Here is a 21,795-nt window from a genome sequence, read left to right as displayed (position 1 = left end):
ATAATAGCAGTGTTTTCAGAAGAGTAATTCCAGATTTCAGTTTATGTAGTTATTAAAATTTGCTCTACAATCACTATTCCACTAAACGGCTCCTTTTAAAATACCAACCACTACAGCTACAGAACTTTAAATTCTATTCTGCCCCATCTTACACTGCACACACACTGTTGTCCAGCACCTAAAAACTAATTGTACCATGAATATCATATATTGCTAGAAAAAATTAAAATACTACACAAAACACATGAAGCAACTTTACAGTGACAGGCATTTACTTCATAACAACATACAATTTAACACCAAGAGGAAGAAACAGTTTCAGCACAACTATTTAGTGTACTAGAAACAGATGTTTAATTAGTTTTGCAGTGTCTTTTTCTGAAGTCACTTCCACAATGCATATTCTATAAGGGGTAAAAGATCCAATGAGTCTTGATGAATGAGCAAGGTACTTCGTGATGTTACTGTAAGCAGGGGAGTAGGTGCCTCCTTCTCACCAGGAAGGAACTGACACAGACTGGTCCAAGCCAGGCAGATTTGCTACTAACTCACTTGATCCAGATGCAGAGACATTTGGATATCGAGATGAGTGGTTGGTAAGCTTTCCTAGCAGCTCTTTGTGCATTAGCCTCTGGAGGTGCTAATTTCTCTACACTGATTATAAAGTCACTGTTGGATTAACTGACTCTACTAAGCGGTCTCAGATAATTGCCTGAAGTTGGGAAGTATAAAAATGTCACATATATGTATGAAACAGACTGGCAACTGCAGGCAATTCCACAAAGGGGATGAAAAAAAAAAACCCCACATTGCAGAAAAGTGTTTCAGCTAAAATCCCAGGGAATCATCATGAATACCGACAACCCTTAATGCAAGTGATGGTGCCTCCAGAGCAGAAGCAAAAGTAATAGGGGCCTGGTTGTCGTGGGGGATTTCAACTACCCTGATATTTGCTGGGAGGCCTACTCAGCCAGCCATCCTCAGTCCAGGAGGTTCCTCCAGTGCATTGATGATAACTTTCTGATGCAAATGGTGGAGGAGCCAACTAGGAGAGGAGCGCTGCTGGATCTTATCCTCACTAACAAGGAGGGTCTGGTTGAAGAGGTGAAGGTTGAGGGCAGCCTTGGTTGTAGTGACCATGAGATGGTAGAGTTCAGGATCTCATGTGGCAGGAACAGAATAGCTAGCAGAATCGCAACCCTGGACTTCAGGAGGGCCAACTTTGGCCTTTTCAAGCAATTGCTAGGGGAAATCCCATGGGACAGGGTACTAGAAGGTAAGGGGGCCCAAGATAGTTGGTTAGCATTCAAGGACTGCTTCTTCCGAGCTCAAGATCAGAGCATCCCAACAAGTAGGAAGTCAAGGAAGGGTACCAGGAGACCTGCATGGTTAAACAGAGAACTGCTGGGCAAACTCAAGTGGAAGAAGAGGGTGTACAGATCATGGAAGGAGGGGCTGGCCACTTGGGAGGAATATAAGTCTGTTGTCAGAGGATGTAGGGAGGCAACTAGGAAAGCTAAGGCCTCCTTGGAATTAAACCTTGCAAGAGAGGTCAAGGACAACAGAAAGGGCTTCTTCAAATACATTGCAGGTAAAACCAACACTAGAGGCAATGTAGGCCCACTGATGAATGAGGTGGGGGTCCTGGAGACAGAGGATAAAAAGAAGGCAGAGTTACTGAATGCCTTCTTTGCCTCTGTCTATACTGTTGGAGGCTGTCCTGAGGAGCCCCGGACCCCTGAGGCCCCAGAAGAAGTCAGGATAGAGGAGGAATCTGTCTTGGTTGATGAGGGCTGGGTCAGGGACCAATTAAGCAATCTGGACGTCCATAAATCCATGGGCCCTGATGGGATGCACCCGCGGGTGCTGAGGGAGCTGGCGGAAGTCATTGCTAGGCCACTCTCCATCATCTTTGCTAAGTCGTGGGCAACGGGAGAGGTGCCTGAGGACTGGAGGAAAGCGAATGTCACTCCAGTCTTCAAAAAGGGCAAGAAGGAGGACCCGGGTAACTATAGACCAGTCAGCCTCACCTCCATCCCCGGAAAGGTGATGGAACAACTTGTCCTTGGTGCTGTCTCTAGGCACATCAAGGATAGGGGGATCATTAGGGGCACTCAGCATGGCTTCACCAAGGGGAAGTCATGCTCAACCAACTTGATAGCCTTTTATGAGGATGTTACCCGGTGGATAGATGATGGTAAAGCTGTGGATGTGGTCTATCTCGATTTCAGTAAAGCGTTTGACACGGTCTCCCACAGCATCCTCGCAGCTAAACTGAGGAAGTGTGGTCTGGATGATCGGGTAGGGAGGTGGATTGTGAACTGGCTGAAGGAAAGAAGCCAGAGCGTGGTGGTCAATGGGACAGAGTCCAGTTGGAGGTCTGTGTCTAGCGGAGTCCCGCAAGGGTCATTACTGGGACCAGTACTATTCAATATATTCATTAATGACTTGGATGAGGGATTAGAGTGCACTGTCAGCAAGTTCGCTGATGACACAAAACTGGGAGGAGTGGCTGACACACGGGAAGGCTGCGCAGCCATTCAGAGGGACCTAGACAGGCTGGAGAGTTGGGCGGGGAGAAATTTAATGAAATATAACAAGGGCAAGTGTAGAGTCCTGCATCTGGGCAAGAACAACCCCATGTATGAGTACAAGTTGGGGACAGACCTGTTGGAGAGCAGCGTAGGGGAAAGGGACTTGGGGGTCCTAGTGGACAACAGGATGACCATGAGCCAGCAGTGTGCCCTTGTGACCAAGAAGGCCAATGGCATCCTGGGGTGTATTAGAAGGGGTGTGGTTAGTAGGTCAAGAGAGGTTCTCCTCCCCCTCTACTCTGCCCTGGTGAGGCCGCATCTGGAGTATTGTGTCCACTTCTGGGCCCCTCAGTTCAAGAAGGACAGGCAACTGCTAGAGAGAGTCCAGCGCAGAGCCACGAAGATGATTAAGGGAGTGGAACATCTCCCTTATGAGGAGAGGCTGAGGGAGCTGGGTCTCTTTAGCTTAGAGAAGAGAAGACTGAGGGGTGACCTCATTAATGTTTATAAATATGTAAAGGGCAAGTGTCATGAGGATGGAGCCAGGCTCTTAATGACATCCCTTGACATGACAAGGGGCAATGGGTGCAAGCTGGAACACAGGAGGTTCCACTTAAATAGGAGGAAAAACTTCTTTACGGTGAGGGTGACCGAACACTGGAACAGGCTGCCCAGAGAGGCTGTGGAGTCTCCTTCTCTGGAGACATTCAAAACCCGCCTGGACGCATTCCTGTGTGATATGGTCTCGGCAATCCTGCCCCGGCAGGGGGATTGGACTAGATGATCTTTCGAGGTCCCTTCCAATCCCTAACATTCTGTGATTCTGTGATTCTGTGATTTCCCACATTCCTTGCAATCCACATTATCCATCTCTGGATAATGGCTTAAATGCAGTTTCTATTTATTCTATTGTAATGGTTGTAAAAAGTGACAATTTAAATTAAATGTGAGCCTGGATCAGTAATTTGGTTTTAATCTTATTAAGAAATGCAAGTAAATAAAATTATTCAAGTAGCTAAAATAATTATGCATCATGGAACAACAGTATTCCAAATGTCAGCGGTCAACAGCCATATAGCTATAAGAAATAACATTTTTCATACCTATTTGCGTATCTCAGTGTATTTAGAGTGTTTTCACATGATGACATTCCCGGAGAAATTGTAGCGATCTGGAGAAAACAAGCCACATGTTAATAAATAGCTTTGTAGAGATGCAAGGGTAGATGAATTAAAATTAACTTTATTTTTTTACTCTCCAGTTTCATTTGAGATCTGCTACAAAAACTGTCTACTATGTACAGCTGTCCTTATACAATGACATCTCAAGGAGACAGATGTCAAGTCAAAGCTTCAATTTAATTTTTTTAACCATACCTGGAACATTAAGAATTCATAGAAATTTCAGTCAATTTCTTGCATCTCGCTGTCCTGGTAACATAATATGTAAATGCAAAACACTAACTGAAAAAATAAAGACTCCTCAAAAACAGAAACATGCAACTCAGTAGAAAGTAAGTCTGATATATCCTGCAAACAATTACCAGATTATTTATTTTACATATCTTTGTAGTCTGTTCTCCATTCAAGCAGACTACATACTGATTTGAGAGATCTACTTTGGCCACAGTCCAAAACTCTACTTAATAATATTAAAGATAAGCATGTGTGTGTAACTATTTTTGTAAGTAACGATTTATTTTTTCTCAATTAGAAGTTATCTGTAAATAATACTTGATAGATAACTTCTTATCAAACATATCTGGAATCTATAGGTCTTTCCTTTTCCAGTTAAATAAAATACCCTGAAGATCTCACCTTCTTTCAGCACTCAGCAAAAACAGTAACTGTGATCAGGCAACAGTGGCATCATTATTTGTCCTAGCTTCTCTCCGTAATGCATTTTTTCATCTGTGCTCCTTTCAAGAGAGCCATGAAGGCACTACCCAGGACAAACACCCCTATGATCCTACAGACTAACATTTTTTGTTGTAGCACAGCATCAGGAGACTGAGAGTGATGAAGATTAGATAATCCTGGTCTTCTCTTTCATACTGATGCTGACATTACTGTACAAAAGCACAGGCAGACATCCTGAGAGGAATTTCTCCTACTGGGGAGAAAGGAAAAATACGTGGTGGGAGGGGGTTAGAAAGTCTAAAGAGCCTGCTACCATACAGACTTAAGTTTAAACCTCTAATTCTGGTACGCACCAGTTACTAATGAAAACAATGTAGATTTATTAAAAGATCATATGATTGCATGTCTCTTATAAAGTGTTCTGGGCGCTAATTAACAAAAACCTACAAGTTCCTAAAATCCTTCCAAACTCATTTAACGTGAAAGGGGCGCGCATTTCTTCCATCAGTTCAATGTTCAGTGTACACTGAAGGAGAAAAAACAATTCATAAAAAATGCTATTTTACCACCATTTTCAAATTAGAACCATACCTAACAGCTAAAGGGACGACTAGACTGCTCTAAAACCATGGTTTTCATGTTGTGGTCTGCAGACTTCTCTGGCCTCTGTAATAATTAATTCCAAGGAGTCTGCCAAAAGTAACCAATACAAACAAGCCTAGCAATCAGTGTCCACTGCAGAGAGTTTGCATTTCCGTAAGTGGAAATGTTAAGGATGCACAAATAAAACAACTGGACATAGGTGCTTTTATCTGTTCTTTCCACTATCTGACAGAAGAATTCTGGTTTTCAGACTGATGCAAATGCACATTTATACAATACACAACTATTCATCCCATCTATCCCACCTACTTACCCCCTCAACAGCCTAGAGCATATTCTGACATCTTTAAATTTGTCTTTATCATTTGAAGATCGTAACTCAGCACTGTACTTCCAGTCTACACCACCTTTTCCAATATTCTGAGTCAACAAACAGTATTCCCTTATAATTAAGACATTATTAAAAATAAACAAACAAATAAAAAACCTCCTTAAGCTAGAAGTGTTTCTAACTAGGTGCCTAGCTAGAAAACTAGAGGAAGCAATAAGAAAGGCCAATAAAAAGTGAGAAGGGAGCATGTTATCTGAAATGTCTCCGCTGAAAGTCTCACTCCACATATAGTGTCAGTTAGTGGATAAGTCCAACACATTGCCAGTAGCAAAAAACCAATTTAAAATATAAAAGCCTAAATGCCAGTGTCTTTTCTCTTTGTAATTATTAGAATGCTTAACCAAACCAACTTACCATACAGGTACGGGAGTTTTCGCCAATGAATGAATCTCTTAGCACCTGAGTAAGTTTACTTGCTCTGAAGGGCGTATGAGGTTTATTTCGGCCTAAGGCTCTAATGCACTCCTGAAAGAACAAACAGGTTTAAGTATTTTTCTTCAACATGGGTTGAATAAATATAATACAAATGCAATTCAAAATCAGAAAATACATGCCCTAGTTATGTGCCGTCCCCTAAAATATCATTAAAATTTACCATTAAAGTTTGGATTTACAAAGTGTTAGCCTTTTACCTCTCATTAAGTTCACTAGAGAGGTAAGAACTTAAAAAGGACTTAGGAGCCTAAAACCTTTCTGAATCTCATCCAAAATGTTCACATCTATTGTATCCAACAACAACAACAAAAAAACAAAAAAATCAGTGTTGATGTTAAATGTCCAGACTAACAATTATTTCTGATTATCAGCTGCAAAAGCCTGAATGATCTACAACCTCTGCCAGCAGAAGGAGCACAGAGAGGGACACACGTTAACTCTGTCAATTAAACACAGTAGCTTTGATTCAGGCTCTACCACTGACTTTCTTTACAGCTTAGAAGAAAATAAACTTTCTGAAATCTTCCACAGATCACAAACCTAGTAAGCATAGTTCTCTACTGATGTACTCAATATTGGAAGACATTTGAAAATATAAGTCATTCCCTGTTTTAAAATATTCTTCATGTGAAAAAACAGGGATGATGTCTCCTCTTTCACTCACAAGGGTATGGGGCTAAACTAATATTTGCAATTGGTTGGAGAGTTCCATTGAGAAATACTGTACAAATGTAAATATTATGAAGTTACTATAGAAGTTACAGCAGCAACTAACTACAACAGTGCAAACCAAGATCACACTAATCTAAAGATCACTTCTGCCCGCTCAGAGCTCTAACATCAACTAATAAATTACTTCTTACACAAATAAAGTTTAAATTTAAATTTCTGTGTTGTTGTCATCATCATCACATTTTGATCATTCATTACAGCTTCTGCCTTGCATACTTTGTGTACAGGCATCCCTTCAGATGCATGGCTTCCTTAGTACAGTTTTAACACGTCTACACACAGAACAACCATACTTCAAAAGCTTTTCAAATCAGAGCTTTGCTTTTAGCAGCACTGACAGATGGAATGGCTTTTGTGTTACATGAATAGTTCTACAGTAGTTCAGCTAACCCTCCAGCTGCAGCCAGATCCTTGTGGCCTTTTGAAATTTCCTAGAAACAGCTTCTTCCAAAAACCATGCTAGAAACTGTGGGATGATAACCCAAGAAAGCATTGCAACTGTGAAACAGAATAAAACAGAACTAAAAATGGGCTCAGAATAAAACTGCCGTGATACAGAACAAACACAAGGGCAAGTTGGCTTTCACTAAAGCGATTATTTAAAAAAATCACAAGCTGAATTTTTAGAATGGACACAGCTCAGATAGATAAACAGAAAGACTGAAGCTTGTTGAATGTGAATTTCACATGCAAATGATAAAAAGGACTCGATACTTATAGGTGAGCAAGGCAGTACAATCCTTGAATTTTTGAATTTGTACATTAATACTATACTTACACAAAAAGAAAAGCAGAATAGACAGGAAGAGGGGCAACAGATTTTCAACAAATGACACTGAAAACTAAAAACAGTAACAAATGTGTATGTTGAATTACTGATAAGGCAACCAACAAGTTTAATTAAGGTATTTTAATTTACTACAATGATTTTTAGTTTGCTTACTCCTGAAAAATTAGAATTGGATTATCTCTTTATTAGTGAAAGGATTATAGCAGGACACTGCCAGCTTCTAATTAATGGAGTTTTTAACTACTTATTGGTTTTCATCACAGCTCAGAAAACCAGGTAACAAAATGACAACACTACTTCCATGTAGAGACATTACAGAAATAAATTCCTATACCAAAAATCTGAACAAGTTAAGATAGGGCTGATATGCAGATGCAAATAGCAAATCTTGGATTAGCATCAAAGACCACTCCTCAGAACATGCTAGTTTAATACAAACTTGACAATAACTTCAGGGGTCTTGAATACAAATGGAAAAAGCTGTGTAATATTTTTGGGGATAGATGAAAAATGGAAAATTAACATATCATTGAGAAACTCAGATCTTCTTGTACTGCTGCTTAGACCTCTGCAAGACCTCCACTTATTTTTATTTCCCCTTCCCCATGTAATTTAGATCACAACCACTAGTACAGCAGCAGCAGAACCTTTCACTACAATTAAAAAGACAAGTTGTATGAAAACAAAATAAGTATGTTGTACGGGTATTGCACTAAATGCACTAGCCAGTATGAAATCAACAAGTAAACTGAAAAAAAAAAAACAAAACCAACAACCCAGAAACAAACCAGCTTTATTCAAGCTGGAAACAAGTGATAACATCAACACTATGTTGCCTGTATTATTAACTTTAATGCTAAATCAAAACAGGCCACAGTTTTGGAACTGCTACTTCCAATTTTTCAAGACACCATACAATTTTGTAATGACACATTACATGTTACAATTTTGTGCTGTTTTGTGAGATCTGTTTAGAGTAAGATACAAGTCTTCTCCCAAGTTTATACCGGGGATAAAAAAGGAAGCACAGTGATTTTTGGGTTCAGATTCTTTATATTAAACCACAGTACTGGTGTTGTGAGTAGTAAACCTAAGCAAAACTACGCAACAACAGAGGTTAAGTTCCGAAACATTCAAAACTACTGTTTCCCCAGTTGAGACCAAAACATAACTTTCCCTGTTTAGACTGAACCTCTTTTGAGCATTATAAAACAAATAAGCAAAAGGCATAAGTATTTCTGAGCTCTCTTGATGTGTCCTGGATTAACGTATGAAAGTCTGTAAAGTGACTGTATTAGACAATTTGCTATAAAGAACAGTAGTCAAAAATGGATTCCAGCTCTCAAGAAAGGGTTATTTTAATCTGTTTGTTAGTTCTTTCTGGATGGATATATTGCTGTTGTGTTGCTTTAGTGGATTAATTAGCATCAGGAAGTAAACATGTCATATCTGTATTTTTTATTTTAAAAAAATAAATACTGAGATCAGTAAGAATATTTCCAGTGAGTATTTCAGACCTTGAGTACCAAACTATAAGTCATCTGTCCTCCCATTTTAGATATATATCAAAAAAGTCTTCAAATTCAACCACTGGGGATTTTTAGTTGAGGTTTTTGGCTTTGCGTTTTCTGTTGTTTTTTTTTTTTTTTTAAATTACATGCAAGTTGATAGCACTATGTTTCTGCAATATTTCTACTTGGTAATTACCAAGTGTTCCTTCAGGCATTTAGGGGAAAAATCAATACATTATTTAACCTGTCACATCAGTAGACTATGTAGACAAGCAAAGCCTGCAAAAACACTTGTTTTAATAGTCATTGCTGTTATGTGTAGAAGGCTTCCACCTACTCAAAAGTAATAGAAACATTTCAGTTACCTTGAGTGCCAAAAGGCTCTTGTTAATTTCTGCACCTTCCAGTCGCGTCTGTCTATCTGCACTGGAAGTATCTGCTCCTCTTTCATTGCCAGCCAAATCAATCAGAGAAAATTTACCATGCAGTTTCCCATTCCTTCTAAGAATAATCTGAAACACTGCATGGCTTCGAGATGAGTGTGCATTTGCAGATGTCTGGCCAGAGGTCCTTTAAACAAAAGGAGAGAAGGGAAGGACATATGAACAGGAGAAGGACCATACATGTTAAACACACTAACCTCAGAACATTAGGTTTTTTTCAGAGCAGTGTTCTGTATGTTCTTACATGTGTTGACAGCATGTCTAAAGTTCTTGTGGACACTAGAGATACAACCCTAATAACCGTATGTACACAGTACACAGTATCCAAATTATACCTCTTTTTCCATCTCTTCAAACAGAAATGGAAGATTAGTAACATTTTACCTCCCTTTTAAAAGCAAGAATAATCAGATCTTCAAAGATTTCCGATGATCAAAGAGCTTACATGTAAAATGCTGATGGCATTTTTATCTGATCAGGCAGCAGTCTATGCACAAGACTAATTTTAAAAACAATGAAGCTGGATTCTTAAAAAAAACCAAAAATTTTACACTTAACCTCTGTCACTACATATCAAGGCTTTTTAGAGCTGAAGAATCTGGCAGTATTCCAGATTATAAATGATGTGAATTTAAGTCAGTAACCTGGTTACATAATGCATGCAATTCACATCCTGTAGAAAAAACAGTTCTTATGTCTCTCTAGGAGACAGAGAAACTCTAGATATCTTTATTCAAAAGGTAGCCATATTCCTCACTTGCAGACATCATCCTCAAAAAAACCACTTCATATTAAAAAGCCTTCACTATGAAGAGACCCCAAAAAAGTCTTGTTCTGATTCTTTAATGTACAATGAAAAAACAGTGGAAGATATGGGAAATACCTGCAGCTGTTGCCTATTTCAATAAGCTTAAGAACATCTTCAACACATTTGACTTCCCGTTCCTGTAATCCCACCACCTGGACTTGCTGTTTACCATCTTCTAACACTCTTAATTTTGTTTTTCTGTTCAACAAGTCAAAAACCTTAGGGAGGGAGGGAAAACAGAACAGTTAAAGAGGAGCTTTTTCTTTTTCAAATTCCATATCAAAATATGCAAAGCATTCATGGGAAAACATGATTGGAAGGGCAGTGTGTAAAGAATTATTTAGAAGAAAGCTTTCAGTACAAAAAGGAAAACAATCTTTCATGTGACAAGCTCAAAATCTTGTTTGTGAAAGAGAAATTCCCCCTTCCTCAGAGAAAGATCAGGTACTTACCTTACTACTGTAGATCTCAAAAAATGTTGCATATACTTGAAGTTCTAACTTCTTATAGTTTGGCTTCTTCAACATTAAGAAGACATCTCGAGCTGTGAATACATTTCCAGAATAAAAAGAAATCTCATTATGTATTTTCATTTAGTGAAGACTCAATAATGCATAACAGTCTATTTTACAGCATCTCCCATATTTTAAAAGCATAACAGATAGGGTCAGTCAACCAAGTCTAAAACACTGCAGTCTAAACTGCCACATTACATCGGAATATGCAGAGGACCCCAAAATTATAAACTTAATTGATCATCTGTAGTGTTTATTACATTTTTTGAACTAATCTATATATACATTTACTTTACTGTGTAAAGACTACACATCTAGGACTACTTTTGATGTTACCAAAGCTCCACTGTAATGCAAAATATGTAGACCCCTATTGTTTCTATGACAGGGAGTATAAAGTTTATTGATATCAACTAATTTGCAAAAAGCCAACAGAACAATAAAGTCTCACCTGTAAGTGCATATATTCCTTTAGAACAGTCCTGGTTCCTTCCTGAAAAGTCACCACCCATAGTCTAAATTAAAAAAAAAAAAAAAAAAGACAAAAATACACTCTAAAGATCACAGAACTGTAACTTCTGAATTTGTTACGGTTTAGAATTTACCTAAGCGTATTGTACATAAAAAGAAGTGTATCACTGACACGTAGAAGAAATACTTACATGGGTTTTTCCACTGCCAGTTTGTCCATATGCAAAACACGTGGCCATTCCCCCTTCAAATATGGTCTCCACTAATGGTCGAGCTGTAAACCTTAAATGCAAAAACCAACAGTACTCAAGAAGCTGAATTACTTTAAGATACCACCACAACAAGGATGCAATAAATTTTAAGCCAGAAGTGACAAAGCTGGTCCTGTACTTCAAGAGGCCAAAGGACATCTCCACATTAATTCCTGAACTAAAGAGACTACCAGCTCTAAGACATTAAAATATCCCAAATGATCAAATAAATGCTACAAGGTCTCTCCCATTTATTTTACAATGATATTATCCTTCTTCAAACCTAAAGAATAAAAATTCCCTTGTTTTAATGATGCAACACAGCACAGCTTACTACATGGAGTCTGGAACTCCCTAAAGAAGACAGCATTAGAAGACACAGAAGTAGGACAGTGGAACAGATAAATACTTAGGTTTTGCCAATACTAAAATTCTGCAATAGTTTTGGTTTTGTTTTTTTTCTCCCCAAATCAGCTTCCATGATTAAATTTAGAGGACAGGTGGCCAAAACAACATTGCACATCTTAACATTTTGAGAACATACATACACTGAGAAAAGGCTCAAGAAAACTTACACCCAAGCTTTTCAGAATGGAAACATCTAATTATCCCTGAAGTATTATTTGATGTGTCAAAAAATATTATCCAAAGTATCATTTTTCTATTTTAGAAAATTAATTTTTACTTTAAAAAACATAGTTATTGCTCCTGCTTCAGCTGTTTACCATCATTATTTCATGAAAAACTTCAAAAGCAAAGGGTAACCTATGAAGGGTACCAATGGAGGTAAGAATCTCTCTGCAAAAGTCTCCCTTTCTAAACTTTTTCTAGGTGTCTACACATAAAGTACTTTTAAGTGACAGAAACAGGAACTATTGTTTACAGAAACACTCAGGTGTTAACAACGTCCTTTCATTCCACTTTGGAACAAACACAAGATCACTTGCAAAAATAATATGGGTAAGACTGAGACATTGAGCAGCCAAGGGTCATGCAAAAATCTAAGTTTAACTTAGATTAAACTTAATCCTCAGTTCAAGAAGGACAGGGAACTGCTAGAGAGAGTCCAGCGCAGAGCCACGAAGATGATTAAGGGAGTGGAACATCTCCCTTATGAGGAGAGGCTGAGGGAGCTGGGTCTCTTTAGCTTGGAGAAGAGGAGACTGAGGGGTGACCTCATTAATGTTTATAAATATGTAAAGGGCAAGTGTCAAGAGGATGGAGCCAGGCTCTTCTCAGTGACATCCCTTGACAGGACAAGGGGCAACGGGTGCAAGCTGGAGCACAGGAGGTTCCACATAAATTTGAGGAAAAACTTCTTTACTGTAAGGGTGACTGAACACTGGAACAGGCTGCCCAGAGAGGTTGTGGAGTCTCCTTCTCTGGAGACATTCAAAACCCGCCTGGACGCGTTCCTGTGTGATATGGTCTAGGCAATCCTGCCCCGGCAGGGGGATTGGACTAGATGATCTTTCGAGGTCCCTTCCAATCCCTAACATTCTGTGATTCTGTGATTCTGTGTGAACTGAATCTTGAGTTTTCATAAAAAATATACCAGATAATTCCTGATCAGCCTTAGTCTCTCTTTTTTGCTTCCTCTAAACATACACTTCCTTTGTCCTCAAGAGGATATTCACATATTTTGGTGTTTGTTCTCTTTATATATAAAATACAAAATTTCACGAAGCCTCTGCACCTAAGAAGTCCATTATCTCTGTTTAACTCAGTTTGAAATTATTCATTTTGTTGAGTTATAAAAAAAGGACTTAATTATATCTATTTTAAACATATCTAGGGAAGTTTTCATAAAGCATTATACAACTCCAAATAGTACCATGCCAACAGTCGAACTTTCCATTTACTAGAACCTTTATTTGCAATCTTGATCTTTCAGAAATGTAAACTCTGGCTCTCCTTTAAAAATGAAAAGGCACAGCCATTCAAACTAGTGCGTGTTTTTTAACATTAACGAAAACTTGCAACTCAGTGTTGCAGCTCATGGATTGAAAAATACTTAAAATATAGCTTAAGCAAAATAATAATAATAATGATTATTGTTGTTATTATTATTTTAACAAGAGTAGTACTTTTTTCCTTCAAACTGAAGAATGTTTTTCAGTATAGAAATACAGCCAGTAATTTTAGCATACTGGAGAAAACTGGAGTAACTTGCCACACTATTTTTTTCCCCACTATGACCCCGAAGTTCTGGTGACAGCAGATGCCAAAAACCTATCTTGGTCTTACTTCAGTTATTACAGGAGGCTTTGAAGCAGATTGCCCTTTAAGTAATAATCATTATTGTGCTATATGAGGGAGAAGGAAAAAGCCTGTACTGCTACAGACTAGAGATGTTTTCAGTATGAACACAGCCATCTTTCACTATCTTCCCATATTACCACTAATGTATTACGTAACTAATAAAAACTGACCGGAGGAAACTGAATACAAAAATATAACAACACTGTATGCCAAAAACAGTGCTTACATTTAAACACTATGCTTACATTTAAACACTATGCTCACAAAGATAAATAACAGGAAGGAGAGAGATTAAAAGAACTGGTTGTTAAGCAGAACTACTGCCAGAGGCATCCATCACCAGCTCTATCACCATCCCACAGCCCTTCAGTATTGAGAAAGGAAAGATGCTACTAGTAGACAACCATTAGAGAGAGACATTTCCACAGGCACAGCTTTGCTGTCGAGAAGTCTTTTGTTAGTGTAAACTAACAGACTATATAGATTTTCCTTTCGCCACCCTTCTTCTCCTAATTATATCAAGCATAATACAGAAGTTTTAATTTTCAAGTCTTTGTAATAATTCTTTTACTATTAATTTTCAGTTATCCACCAACAGGATGTTCCCGTCCAACATCAGTCAGGGTACGATGCTAACTTTCACTTCCTAGTTGTTGGATTAAAAATGAGAATTAAGATATTTCTCTGTCACTACTCCTTAAGGCTATGGGAAGCACTTTCCAAGCATAAGGAAAATAATCTTCATCAAATTCCTTTCTAATATCAATATTCATCACAAAAAGCTTCACAGGATTTAGACCGCGTACCAAGATTATGACTTGTCGTGGTGTCTAACCTTGCCCACTACTGCGTCTACTACATTTAGTGACTTGTACAAGGCAAACAGCTACTTCTAAACATGTTTTTAAAAGGGCTGTGTGCATCATTCTGTGTCAGCTCTGGAAGTGAAACAGAATAATAAAGGGGAAAATGGAGATCCAAATACCTTGAGGGTGAAAGTGGATGTGTTTCTGTTGTTGTTTAAATCAGAAAGATTCAGCATTTTGAGTGAGATTATTTAGCTCCACACACCTCAGTGTCACATCAGCCAGATTGCTTCTAGCAGCAAAGCTAGCTCAGGTGTCTCAGCAATACAGCAATATAACTTCTCTTACTTTCTTTGTACTCTTTCCCCATCCTCTCCTGATTTGTTTCCACCTGTTAAATATCTTGTATTCAAACGGCAAGCTCTTTGGGGCTGGGACTGTCCTTTTCTTCCAAGTTTCCTGAAGACCAAAAGCCATGACTCACATTCCTCAGGTGCTGCACACACACTAATTAATAAGACAATAACCCTGAGGCAAATGGAGCGCTCATGAAGTTGTTCAAATATTCAGTAGCTGAGCAGTCAGGCAATACATGCTAGTGCCTGGAAACCATCAGGGCTTAGCAGAGGACTGAGAGCAGGACTGAGCTCAATGGAGGTGGAGATGACATTGCAGTTGAAGAATTCAGGATAAAGAGTTAAAACAAAAGTAAACAGGCAAAAGAATGGACGTAGCAATATACTTATCTGGTAGCACAGAGAACAGGAGTAAAGTCCATGACCAAGGTAAGCCCACAGTTATTGACATGGGAGACACATGAGAAAAAAGATTCACAAAAAAAAAAAGCATATACACATACCTGTAAACCATTTCATTAGAAGCCGTCTCATCAAAGGCATAATCAAAACGAAAAGTTTGGTTTTCTAGGTACCTTGTTAAATCCACTTTTTGTTTTGGTTCATGTACCATCACAACATCTTTACTAGGAATTGTTATTACATCAAGCTCTCTCATTAAAGTTTCTACAAAATAAGTGAAATATATATATTTAACTAGCAACACCTCATTATTTTTTATATTTTTTCATTGTTCACACTCTTATAACATCTCAGATAACACAGCTCCTCCAAATAACAACACTGCAATGGATTTGGGCTTCTGATACCTAGATAGTAATCTGCTAAGTAAGAGATTTCATTTTGGAAGTCTAGTCATCCTATCCTACCATTTTCTAGAAATTAAAAAGAGGTTGTACAAATTGATTAGAAAAACTAAGATCATTAATTATAACACTATCATTGTAGCTTGTTATGTATTCTATAATAACATTCTCCATGGATTTGAGTTCCTTTTTCCGCAGTGATTCCATACTGTTTTACAGATTACTGCCATATCCCTTGAGTTTTTATAAACAACTTCTCTACTGGAGAAACTGGACACTGAAGTCCTATACTGCTTGGACTGTCGAACTTAAAAACACAAAGAAATTAATATCCTTATGATAATCTGCTTTATTTTAAAATTTGTCTTTTCATTTTCCCTAAATCCTTAACACTATAGTCATACGTTCACAGCTTTCAAAAAGAAAAATTTTGCTTTCATTCTACAGAGACATTTTTGTTTGTATATTCCTCCTGGAACCTAAAGTATACATCTTTAACACAGAATTTCTCTAAAGTAAAATCCTTTCTAAAAATTATGTTGTCAGCAGAAAAAGATGAAAATGCTAATGATCCTCCCTATCACTGGGAATGAACAAAAGCCATCTAGATGCAATTTCAATAGTGGGTTCCCAGGTTATAATTACTACACAGCACTACAATTTATTCTAACTCTTGTATGAGATATGAGTCAGCAAAACAGAGAACCTAGTGATCCATGATACGCACAAAAATAAAGATCCTTTGTGTGTACAGTCAGGATCCTAATGTCTCCTACTTGTACTTCTATGTAAAATTTCTTAAGGCATGCAGTTCAAAAATTCGATGTGGCTTTATACAATCAGATAGAAATCTTTTCATCAGTTAACATACTGTTCAACAGTACAATGCATGACATTACACACCAAAAAAAATATGTATTCAAGTCACTATATAATCAATTTTTCAACTGCACTGCAATAAAATAAAATTTAATTATTCTGCAGTAATCACAGAGAAGAAATAAGGAACAGTGGCGAAAAGAGATACATGAAGGTCAATTCTTTGCAGCAAAAGCTTTTTAGTTTAAGCAGACAAAAGCTGATTTTTCTTAAACAATTGTTTGGAATAAGACATTTACCTGCTCCCAGCTATTTGTTGTGATGACCTGTATTCCTTGCTGATGAATGTTTGGAATAGCGTCTCTGAAACCTACCATACATTTCTCAATTATAAATTTATGTGACTGAAATAAAATCTTAAAATGTTAATCTGAACACCTACTTCCTGCAAAGTCAATCCACAGAATGATTGGTGCTGCCAACACCTAAAGATTTTGGTGATAATTCTGTGTTTGTGAGACTGACAAAAGAAACTTTTAAATTTTTTCTCTTTGGGGGTTACACAGTAGTATTTTCATTCTTTTATACTCTTTAATTTTAAAATGTGGCATGAGAAATACTGTTTTTTACAAAATGTGTGTTTTCAGAAGATTGTATCATGTGAGTACCAGATTATCTCTATGGTTCACCCCCTGCATAGATGATTGTTTCATTAATACCTTTTTATTATAAAGTATTCTTAAAAATGCAAAATAACTTTAGTGCCAACCTCATTTTCACGTAGACACTCATCTTCCTACAAACACCTCTGAACTATTTTTTCAATAGCTCCAAACCACAAATACCCAAGATATGCAACTTTCACAGAATCAAATCCTACTTCTGAATCTCAGCTCATGCCCCATTACATCTTGCTCTCATTTACTGTAATTTCACTTTGTCCACCTTCAGTGCAGGTGGAATGTGACGTTTCCCCCAAACATACCAGATTTCTAAGTCACATCTTATTAAAGATAACATCCAATGCTAAACAGAAATTCAGCTGCTACCAGACTTGTACGTTCAATGCTCTTATTAAATAGGTTGTGCAAAATAGTTTCAATTAACCAATTTTTGAGATGATGCATTCCTTTCAGATCAATAAAAGAAAAAAATACAGGGAACAATAAAACAGTAAAAGTAAAAACAAAGAAAAAAATAAAGTCGGGGAAGCACCAACGCCGAGGGGAAAAATAAGACAAAAAACTAACTATATACTGGTATCAACATGTTTCCCCTTTCCGATACAATGCTCCCATTTTCCTCTGGATATGCTCCAGATAATCCTCAATGTGTAGCTCTGACAGTACAAAAATAATAATTGCATCCCATGTTGTTTCAGAGTCAAAGCGATGCTCTTTGAGTCCTTTAAACAAAATATAATAGAGAAGGAAAGAAACATATTTCAAAACAGAAGTCAGCTTGCTTAAGCACTGGATTCAGTCAGGCTGCAATCCAGAAGCATTGGTGTTCTTAATTTCCCACTGAAAGTAAAGAACTTCATGGGAAGGCTGGGATTTAACTAGAGCTGAAAACCTGAATGGGTTTTTTTGGAATATAGACTCCAGTCTGATGAGCAGGCAGTAAGTAAAAAAGTTGTAATACTAATCATACATAAAAAAAGTCACTAGGGAGTCATTCCAGTACCTAATAGTTTTTTAGTGGCATTTCATATGCCCTAGGGTATCTTGCCCAGTCCTGAGAAGCAAGTCCAGGGGATACAAATCTCCAGTTTCTCTGTAATCCCCTAGCCCTGTGAGGATGTTTCAGACATGCTTGATCACCTAACATGTCATAAGATACCAGGGTTTAAGGACCTGAATTGCTTCCTTGATGTCTGATTCAAGACCACTTGAAAGTATAAAAACACATGTACAAAAAATGTGTAGGAAAGTCTTCATTGGGTAGCTCTCTGCTCAGGAGATCACTTAAAGGATATTTTAAAAGAATGGTGATCCTAACGCAATGTAAGAATACTGAAGAAATTATAGTAGAATTAATTTCTATATCAACTAAATACATCCTAGATGACCTTGGAAAAACATTTGCAGTCTCTCTGTGCCTCAGCTCCCAATCCATGAAATGGTGACAGTCAAAGTACTTTTCTCCCCATCTTTATTGAGGTTATGATGAGTCTATGAATTTTCTGGGTCCGTCACATATATGTCTAGTATAACTGTTTCACCTTTGATCAGTATTTCTAGACTCTTTAATACAAATAATATTACTATCAGAAGCAGCTTTTCAGAGAAAAAATTCAGCAAAATCTTAAATGATCATACCTTTTCTATTGAGTGGTCGTTTCCGTACACACACACATATCCTGTGCTCCTCAATCTGCAAAGGAAACAATCTTTCAGTGAACTATACCCCAATTCCAGTTATACAATATTTAACTTTATTTTACTTCTATTCTTGAATTAATTAACCAATCATTTAACAAAGAGGAATTTCCAAGACAGTGAGTCAACTCAACATGTAAAAGCCCCTTGTGCCTGCACAATAGCCAAGAACCCAAAAGGGAGAACCACACATTAACAAAACTCCCTGCAGACAGTGATCTAATCCTGTAGAGTACCAGGTACATCTTGGAACACTGCAAGCAAATCCAGCTCTAAGAGGGTAGATACACTATTAACAGAAATTTTGTCACAATCTCTGATTTCCACTGAGATCTGATAATCTCCATCACTTAAAGATCCTGCTTCTCTGACTTTGCAAATCAAAGGCCCTCATCACCTTCAAAGATTAAATATTAATCTTTATACTCAATAGGGTTTTTCAGAGAAGCTTAATGTTTTTATGTGCACATCCCCTAGCATCCCAGGAAAATTCACAATACAGAGGCTGAGTGACTACTTAGTACATATTGATATTACTTTATAGTCAGAAGATACTTAAATGACATAACATAATTAATAATTTAGTAATCTGGGACTTTCAGTAACTACTAATTTCAATATCCTCAAGGTACTGAAAAAATAGATCCATGTTATGAAGAATACTAATATATACTAAAATACTTATTTTTCATGTTTACAGATAGAATTATACATTGAAAAAATTCAAAACACATAGCAAAAATATAGAAGGATAAAAAAATTCCATGCTACTAGGATAACTTACAGGATCTGCAGCTGTCAGTGGTCTATAATCCAAACTTGCCCTGAAATCTCTTATCATACACATAATTTCATAATTTGGGTTTGTAGCATCAACATCCTAGGGAAATAAGCAACAGAATTTCTAATACACTTTTTTTCCCGAAATGGACTAATTTAGTTATCTTCTATATTTATTTATAAGAAAAATACATATTAACTCAAATCTTATTTTTTCTCCAAAACACCAGAAATGTCTCAAATGCAAGTTTAATGACTTCCTCCATCTGGATGTAGCTAATTTACTGATCATAAAGCAAAGCAGTTACGTGCCTTCTATTTCACGGTTTTGGTCAGCATGTAATAGAAAATACTTTTAAACTGAGGACTCATGAACAGGCTACTCAAAAAAGAGAAATTACTCCTGCCTTTGCCAGAATCTTCACACTAAGACACATCTCCAAACGAACACATAACACCAGCCAACACATACAGTCAATGCTTCTTAACCTGAGATAAGGCGGTCCAGTAGACGAATGGATACACTCCACTACAGAGGTACAAAACACCCCGCGGAGGACAGTGCAGGCACCCCAGCTGCTCTGAGCACAACCCTGCTGAATCCAAGCTGGTTAAAGGAGATTGATCCTGCCACTGGCCCTGAATTAACTCCTACAGTTACTTGGATGCATTGGAAACTCTTCTAACACTCCTAGACCTCCCCAAAAAGCAGAAGCAATCCCAAGGATACACAGTGGGCTAAAACCAGGTTCAGAAGCCCTCCCATCCCTAAACCTGGAGCCATCAGTACCAGAGCGAATGGACATGAAGGGGCCACGCACGGAGCCCCTCCAAACCTTGCTAAGTCTAAGTCTACAGTGAGCTGAGCTGGTTCTCTGCTAAATTGCTCAAAAGTCCCTCCCATCACTTCTCCTGTGACTGTCAGTTTTTACACTATTTCAGGACATGCTGCTGATGCCATACATAGCCATCTCTGGTGCTCAGACCTTATTAAGCTTTGCACTGCTCCCCACAAATAATATAGAACTCTTTCTGGATCACAGCTGGTTAGGAAAACAGCCTAGGCACTCTTAGAAAGCACTGCACTGGGGTTAACAAGCTGAAATGGAGCCAGCCCACGTCTCTGCACCTGTGACACAGCTGATCCTCACCTCAGATAAAATAGTGCCCTGGTAATCAGAAGTTGACTGTACCTTAATGTTGTTCACCCTGACTACAGTGAACTAAAAATTGCTGACAGTAAATCCACACAAAATGTTTTCCTGCTGAAATGTTTCCTTCTAACATTCAGAAAGGGGTATTGCTTATTATATTGGTAATATTCTTCAAACCATGTTTAAAGATCTTGCCCACTAGAAGACAGTGCTTGGCTAAACATTGCTGCATTTCACAACAACAGAATACACAAAGCAACACAAAGCACAGATACATACAAGTCACCAAAACAAACACAGCTTCCTCATACAGAAGAAAGAAAGATTTTTTACACTGAGGGTGGTGAAACACTGGCACAGGTTGGCCAAAGAGGTGGTAGATGTCTCACCCCTGGAAACTCTCACGGTCAGGTTGGATGGGGCTCTGAGAAACCTGATCTAGTTGAAGATGTCCCTGCTGATTGCAGGGGGGTTGGACTATATGACCGTTAAAGGTCCCTTCCAACCCAAACTATTCTATGATTTTATGATACAGAAGTTTAAGACTCAGATGCAGAGGGAGTCTTGACAAAAGTGATACAAAGAAAATTTTAGGTGTAGTACCACGTCAAAGAATTTTAATATATAAAGCAAAAAATATTTTATTCCTTACACATAAAGACACAGTAATGTTTTGCATTTGTGTAAATGGATGGAAATTAGAGAACATGAATTCAACACAGGTGATTTTAGGTCAACTTAGGAACATCATTAAACCATGAAGTAAATTGCCTGAATTATTTACTTGATGGTGGTACTCCTCATGTCAGTAGCGAATTGGTAGTATCTCTTTAGAGAGACTAACACATATGCACAGGGCTGCCAACAAGATTACGCTACTAGTTTTACAAAAGCTTTTACACCACTGTGACAGAAAGCCATTTAAGAGGTTTTTCTCACAGGATTCTTCATAGAAACTTCATTTCTTTCACACAAGTTTCTAATAACTTGCTGCCAAATGGCCTGTATGATGCAAAGCTAAATTATAAATGCATAGACAGGTTTAAAGAAAAAAAATACACAGTCACTGTTCGAACTTGAGCCTCAAA

The 21,795-nt window shown here is 37.8% G+C and overlaps 1 protein-coding gene across 1 annotated transcript in view; it reads right to left on the bottom strand.

Annotated features, from left to right (window-relative positions):
• The window catches only part of KIF2A (kinesin family member 2A), a 60,512-nt gene that overhangs the window by 16,945 nt on the left and 21,772 nt on the right, over window positions 1-21,795 (bottom strand). The window contains exons 7-16 of the mRNA XM_068423599.1: window positions 19,558-19,653; window positions 18,714-18,768; window positions 15,271-15,433; window positions 11,284-11,374; window positions 11,073-11,136; window positions 10,559-10,650; window positions 10,182-10,324; window positions 9,221-9,425; window positions 5,742-5,852; window positions 3,638-3,705 (exon numbers count right to left, since the gene is read on the bottom strand). Coding sequence (XP_068279700.1) covers window positions 3,638-3,705; window positions 5,742-5,852; window positions 9,221-9,425; window positions 10,182-10,324; window positions 10,559-10,650; window positions 11,073-11,136; window positions 11,284-11,374; window positions 15,271-15,433; window positions 18,714-18,768; window positions 19,558-19,653 — 1,088 coding nt within the window. The remainder of the gene's footprint in view (window positions 1-3,637; window positions 3,706-5,741; window positions 5,853-9,220; window positions 9,426-10,181; window positions 10,325-10,558; window positions 10,651-11,072; window positions 11,137-11,283; window positions 11,375-15,270; window positions 15,434-18,713; window positions 18,769-19,557; window positions 19,654-21,795) is intronic.

The sequence above is a fragment of the Nyctibius grandis genome, chromosome Z (assembly GCF_013368605.1).
Source record: "Nyctibius grandis isolate bNycGra1 chromosome Z, bNycGra1.pri, whole genome shotgun sequence".
In the NCBI taxonomy this organism is placed as follows: domain Eukaryota; kingdom Metazoa; phylum Chordata; class Aves; order Nyctibiiformes; family Nyctibiidae; genus Nyctibius; species Nyctibius grandis.
Note: the sequence above shows the minus strand (reverse complement) of the source record. Positions and strands in the feature narration are given on the sequence as shown.